The sequence below is a fragment of the Trichechus manatus genome, unplaced genomic scaffold, assembly GCF_000243295.1.
Source record: "Trichechus manatus latirostris isolate Lorelei unplaced genomic scaffold, TriManLat1.0 scaffold00069, whole genome shotgun sequence".
NCBI lineage: Eukaryota > Metazoa > Chordata > Mammalia > Sirenia > Trichechidae > Trichechus > Trichechus manatus.
The window spans coordinates 8,994,684-9,001,696 of record NW_004444005.1 but is presented as its reverse complement, the minus strand read 5'-3'; the positions used below and the strand labels follow the sequence as shown (position 1 = coordinate 9,001,696).

The following is a 7,013-nucleotide window of genomic DNA, read 5'->3' as shown; positions in this document are numbered from 1 at the left end:
CTCCCCTCGGCCCCTCAGGACAGGCCTCCCCTCGGCCCCTCAGGACAGGCTACTCTCAGCCCCTCAGGACAGGCTACTCTCAGCCACAAGGCAAAAGGCCACATAAAGAAACTCATTTTACCACAGCAGTATCACCTTATAGGGAGCCCTGTTTGGTGCAGTGGTTTGTACTCGGCTGCTAACTTAACGGTTGGCGGTTCAAACCCATCCAGCAGCTCCAAGGGAGAAAGACCTGGCGATCTCCCCCCATAAAGATTACAGCCTAGAAAACCCTATAGGGCAGTTCTACTCTGTCACATGGGGTCACTGTGAGTCGGAATCGACTAAATGATGCCTAACAACACAACACCACCTTTTAGCAGACTCCATATTCTAATAGTTATGTTACTCTCTGCCTCTCCAACTCCACTGCAAGTCCACCAGAGCACGGGCTTTGGTCTCATCTGTTCACTGCTGTATCCCTAGCACCTGCAAGTGTCCCAGACACTCCGAATGAGTTAAATAATCATTTGCTGAATGAGTACATTGTTAGACTCTCAAAACTGGTCCAAGAGGCCTCTCTCATTCTCATCAGAGAGCCAGGCCAGGCCAATCACAGCTTCTTAGAGCTAATGCAACTGCCTCATGTTACAGACGCAGAAACCAATGGCCGCAGAGTGACATAACTTGGAGAAGGTCACACAGAGAGTTAACAGAAGGAAGAGGCTAAAACCCAGACCACCCATCTCCTAGTCAGGGGTCTTTCCACCACACCTCCAGGCTCACCCAGAAAGGAAATGTCTAGAAAAGTATCAGCCAAATGCACAATCTATGGACCAGAGTATCAAGAACTGTGGCGTCTCCCAGTAAGACCATCCCTCATTTGGTGCATGACCTTGACCAAATCACATATTCACTCTAGGCTAACCTCACAGATAATTTGAGTTATCACCATTTATCAACACTAACAAGGCAAACACGAGTAAGGTGCACCCCTAAACCTGCAGAGTTCACCGTGAAGACAAGTGCACATCTACAATACCACGTCTGAGCATAAAAAGGGTACTTCAGTCCAGCCTGAAGAAAGCAGACGAGGCTTTACAGGGAGGTGTGCCCGAGGTGAGTTCTGAAAAGTGGAAAATGTAAGCCAGCGAAGGGGATGGGAGTGGGGGGAAGGGACATCCTGGTCAGCGACCGCAGCATGAAAGGACAGAGGCTCATTCAGCCTGGTACGCCACTGTCTTAGTCATCTAGTGCTGCTGTAACAGAAATACCACAAGCGGATGGCTTTAACAAAGAGAAATTTATTCTCTCACAGTCCAGTAGGCTACAAGTCCAAATTCAAGGCATCAGCTCCAGAGGAAGGCTTTCTCTCTCTGTCGGCTCTGGAGGAAGGTCCTTGTCATCAATCTTCCCTCGGTCTGGGACCATCTCAGCGCGGGAACCTCAGGTCCAAAGGATGCGCTCTGCTCCTGGCACTGCTTTCTTGGTGGTATGAGGTTCCCATGTGTCTCTGCTTGCTTCTCTCTTTCATATCTCAAAAGCGATTGGCTTAAGACATTATCCAGTTTTATATACCTCATCAGTATAACTGTCGCTAATTCATCTTATTAGATCATAGTGATTGAATTTACAACACATAAGGAAATCACATCAGATTACAAAATGGTACACAATTATACAATACTGGGAATCATGACCCAGCCAAGTTGACAGATATTTTGGGGGGACACAATTCAATCCATGACAGCCACGGAACCCTTAAGTCCGTCAGCACTGCTGTACGAGTGTCCCAGAGTGCAGTAAAAACTCACCACAAACAGGGAAGCTTCAAACAACAGAAGTCTGAAATCAGAGCATCAGCAGGGCCATGCTGTCTCTGCAGGCTCTAGGGGAGGATCCTTCCTTGTCTCTTCCAGCTTGTGGTGGTTGCCAGCAATCCGTGGGGTTCCTTGGCTTGTAGTTCCATCCAGTCTCTGTCTCCGTCTTCACACGGCCATCTTCCCCGTGCGTCTGTGTCCCTGTGTCCAAATCCCCCCTCTATTCTCTTGTAAAGACACCAGTCGCTGGACTTTAGGAACCCAGAGAATCACCCTGAATCCAGGATCAGTTCATTTCAGGATCCTTAATCATATCTGCAAAGACCCTATTTCAGATAAGGACACATTCTCAGGTTCTGAGTGGACATGAATTTTTGAGGGACACTAACCCACAAGGAGCCCTGGTGGCACAATGGTGAAGCGCTCATCTGCTAACTGAAAGGTCGGTGGCTCGAACCCACCCAGCAGCTCTGTGAGAGAAAATACCCGGTGATCTGCTCCCGTAAAGATTACAGCCTAAAAAAAAACCCTATGGGGCAGTTCTATTGTCATGTAGGGTCACTAAGAGTAGGAATCGACTTGAAGGCACATAACCACAATTTAACCAGCTGTGATCTGCACTCTGGCCCTCTAAAATGCACGCTCTTCCCGCATGCAAAATACATTCACCCATCTCAACATTCCCCAACTGTTAGCCCATTCCATCACCAACCTAAGTACAAAACCTTATCTAAACATCAACTCAGAAAGTCCCCAAATCTCATCATCTAAATCAGTTATGGATGAGACTCTGAGTATAGTCCTCCCTGGGGCAGAATTCCTCTCTGTCCACAGACCTGTGAAACTAGAAAACAAGTTATCTGCTTCCAAGACGCAAAGGTGGTGCAGGCACAGGAGAGACGTGCCCACGCCGCAAGGGAGAAAATGGAAGGAATAAAGGGGTCACTGGTCCAAAGCACAGGAGCCCTGGTGGCGCAGTGGTTAAGTGCTCGGTTGCTAACTGAAAGGTCAGTGGTTCGAACCCACAGCTGCTCCACGGGAGAAAGATGTGGTGGTCTGCTTTTGTAAAGATTACAGCCTTGGAAACCCTATGGGGCACTTCTACTTTGTCCTGTGGGGTTGCTAGGAGTCGGAATTGCCTTGATGGCAATAGGTTTTTGTTTTGTTTTCTGGTTCAAAGCAAGTCTGAAACCCGGCAGGGCAAGTTCTAGGGGGTCTCAAGGCCTGAGAGCAAGTCTCTGTGGCTCCATGCTCTGCCCATTGTGCCCTCTGAGCTGCCCCCCTGGCAGGCCTCCTCTTTCTTGAAGGATTACATGTTTGCAGCCAAGGAGAAAGCTGGAGGTCCAACAGCCTTCCTGTACTTCATCCCATTTGTGTCCCTCTCAGTTCAGGCTGGCAGAGTTTCTGCTGCCATAATGTCCTCAAAAACCTGTCGGTCTCCTGTGTAATTTGTGGGGGCCCAAGCCATCAGGTGAGAGGGTGCTCCACAGATCGCTCCTGAAGGAAAAGATCTACCCATTACCCATTGCAAAGCGACTTCCACCTTTTCAGGTATTTGTTACAGCAGCACCCCACTCCCCAGTAACAACTGACCATGAACTTGGTAGCTTAAAAACAACAGAAATTTATTCTCGCACAGTACTACAGGTGAAACATCCAAAATCAAGGTGTCTGCAGGGCCACTCTCTCTCTGAAGGCTCTAGGGGAGAATCCTTCCTTGCTTCTTCCTAGCTTCTGGTCACACCTGGCAATCCTGGCATTCCTTGGCTTGTAGCTGCATCTCTCCAATCTCTGCCTCTGTCTTCACATGGCCGTCTTCCCTGTATGTCTGTGTCTGTGTCCAAATCTCCCCCTTCTTTCTCTCATAAAGACAGCAGTCATTGGATTTAAATGCAGGATGATTTCATCTCGAGATGCTTCACTAATCACATCTGCAAAGACCCTATTTGCAAATAAGGTCACATTCTGAAGTTCCTGATACACATTAATTTGGGAGGAATACCATTCATAACCCACTACAATTGCTGAGGGCCAAGTTGGGAGGGGTGGAAGATGTGGCTAGAGAACTGAGCAGGGGTCAGGTTATAAAGGGCCTCAGACACCATGCTAAAAAGCATACTTCTCACACAGCAGTTCAAGGGAAACAACTGAGGGGTTTTAATCCAAGCGTACCTCAGTGTTGCTTGAAGGAGAAAGTGCACGTTTTGCAAACCATAAAACATTAGGCACACATAAGAGAATACTTGTAAAGCATCAAAAATAGTGCCTGGCAAACAGTACACGCTTAAGGAATGTCAGCCATTATTATCATAAGAAATTACGAAGGGTTGTGCTATATAAAAGATCCCATCACAGTTTAGGAGCTGCCTTTGTATTTTGTAGTGGATGTGTTCTTCCTTCCTTGAGTTTCTCTGTGCTGAGGTCTGCACTCAAAAAAAGAAAAACAATCACGGATGCCATCTGACAGAGTTGGCAAGGCCACAAGAATCTGGCTGGGATCTCTGCTCGCACCACACTATGTAGCTGAAGACTAAACAAGTGGCTAGGGGTAACCAGGGGAAGGTCATCTACTGACAGGAACAAAGGCATACCTTCGCAACTCATCCTTCAGGGAACTGAGCTCCAGCCTGCCTCCTGAAACCCGGCACTGCCAGAGACAAGGGCCACAGGAGGGAAGAGGAACAGAGCAGCTGAGCAGGCCTCTCTCTGGGACCCAGTCTCTCCTCTCTGTCCCGTCCTCTTCAGGGACAGCCATTAACAGTTCTCCCATATCCACTTGAACTTTAACTTAGGAGCTGCTCTCGAAAGTGCCTAAGACACAGCACAGCATCAAATCAAAGGCAAGAAGAGAGCCTGTCTTCGCAGGATCTCACAGAAGAAAGCTGCGGGCAAATTACCACGAGCCAGCCATCCCAAGGTGTATTCACTGTTAAATGTACACAGCAGCTCAGTCATTCTTTCAGTTCAGTTGGCTAAGAATTAGTTATTAGAGTTAGTGTGGGTGTTCAGACTGTTGTTATTGTTGTCAAGTACCGCTGAGTCACCTCCAACTCACAGTGACCCTAAGCATAACAGAATGAAACACTGCCCGGTCCCATGCCATCCTCACAATTGTTGCTGTGTTTGAGCCCATTGTTGTAGCCACTATGTCAATCCATCTCTTTGAGGGTCTCCCTCTTTAGACTGAGGGGGGACCAAGACCCCAAAACCAACCTGAAGAAGCCTTCCATGTGGCTCCTTCCTCAAACCCTTTCCCTGAACTCTTCTAGAGCATTTGTCCCCGTCACCACGAGGACCTCCTAGTGTCCACCATTGCAGAATTTTCACTTTATCCAGGACATGCCACTGGTTTTGATGAAAGCTCTTACTGTTCTTCCAGTGAGCACAATCCCGTGGAATAAAGCAAGTCTCCGGCCACCTCCGGCGATTCCTTACATTCCAGTCATTGCGTCTGAGTGACTCAGAACATCAGTCCTGCCAACTCGAAGCCCACTCTGAAAATCAAGCTTTTCTGACTGGATACAGTGAATCCCAAAGTTCACAATTCCATCACTCAAACAACCGTGTTCATTACGCAACGTGAGGGTACAAACCGCTTCGCTGTCCCTACGAATGACTCTACTCTGGAGCTTACTTTAATATCACAGTTCTTCAGACTTTCAGGACAGAACAAACTGTTCGGCATTCTTGACGGTGGCTGGTCTCTAACCTCTTCGCCCACGGCTGATTTTATCCTAGGTATTTTCCATGCACGTCTCCTCCTTCCCTAGGGCCCTGGCCGGGGCTCCATGCCACGCCACCAACACCAATCAACAAGGACTCTGGAGCTGTACCACTTGCAGGGTGTACCCAGCAAACTCTGGGCACTCAATTTTTTTATTTTTTTAATATTTTTTATTTACTGCCTGCTGGTGACACAAGGTCGGAGTTGTTTTAAGGCCAGAAAGTGGGAACAGGGAACTCATAGAGAGCCTCTAACCCTTCTCCAGCCCTCTTCCCCGCTCCGACCACAGAGACCAGGCCACTCCAGCGGGTCAGAAGCTACCGCCCCCCCAGCAGAAACGCCCTCCCCGGCGAGCACAGCCACCCCCGGGCCAGTTTCCTGACCCCACCAAACTCTTCTCAGCACGACGTGGCTCAGCTCCTTCCAGCTTTTCCAGGGAGCCCAGGAGTTTGGCAGAAGAGAGAGAGCCTGCCCGGCCCAGAAAAGCCTGCCGGCAGCTCCGCCTCCCCCCTCAAACCTCGCTGCTACCTGCAGCGCTGTCACCCCCAGACCCCACGCCCGAGCCCTGGTTCCCCCAAACTGTCTGCTCAATTTAGGTTACCCCTTCCCAGGCCCCGAACCCACCCGCAGCCCCGCAGACCGACAGGTCCACTTGTGACCTCTGACCCCTGACCCGACCCTACTCTCCCCGTCACACCCACCTGCCCGGGACCTTGCTGTTGCTGCGCTTCCAGAACTGCTTCCTGGCCCCGTCGCTGGCCATAGCTCCTCCTCATCCCTCAGGCCCGCGGCCCGACACCGGAGCGTGGCCGGCCCGCCCACAGTGGACCTCTCCTGTCCCTCGGGCGGCCCTTAAGCGGTCCCGGGACTCCAGACCACAGAGCCCAGAGGCTCTTCCGCCTCTCTCCGGAAGTTGTCACACGACGCGACCGGAAGTCCCGCCTCGGTACCAGGTGTCGTCTGACGCGTGGCGCGGGACGACTGACGGCATTAAAGGGCGACGGTTGCGCGCAGGTCCAGCGCGCAGCGGAGAAGGGTGAGGCGGCTGAGGTGTTCGGGGCTGGTGGCGGCCGCTCTGAAACCTGTGTCCCCGCGCGCACCGCTCGCAGTCCCACCTGCGCTCGCCGCGCCCGACCCGACGCGGGACCGGGACCCAGGCCCCCTCGGCAGGCAGCGGCCACGGACCCCTGAGCTGACCCACGCGAGCCTCGCGCTCAGCATTTCTCGGAGTTGAGGACTGTGTCGGACTCCGGTGTCTTTTATTGACTTTCTAGGAGCCGGCCCTGGGACTGAAAGAAGCAGGACACCGTTACTGACCTAAAGGAGACGACTCGGAAACCAGAAGGCGTCCTCTGCGGCAGGGACGACGCGTCCGTGTTGTTCAAGGCTTTATTGCCGTGGTCACTTAGTAAAACCAAAAAAAACAAACCCACTGCCGTCATCCTATTCCGACTCATAACGACCTTGTTGGACAGACAACTGCCCCATAG

General features: G+C 51.1%; 1 protein-coding gene across 2 annotated transcripts in view; it reads right to left on the bottom strand.

The window, feature by feature from the left end:
- TBC1D22A (TBC1 domain family member 22A) overlaps window positions 1-6,560 on the bottom strand; it is a 430,744-nt gene extending 424,184 nt beyond the window's left edge. Inside the window, exon 1 of one of the 2 annotated variants that reach the window (XM_004380015.3) lies at window positions 6,225-6,560. In XM_004380015.3, the coding sequence (XP_004380072.1) occupies window positions 6,225-6,286 (62 nt within the window). In that variant the 5' untranslated portion in view covers window positions 6,287-6,560. The remainder of the gene's footprint in view (window positions 1-6,224) is intronic. The other variant, XM_023734625.1, reaches the window with a different exon arrangement.
- Between the last annotated feature and the right edge of the window lie 453 nt (window positions 6,561-7,013).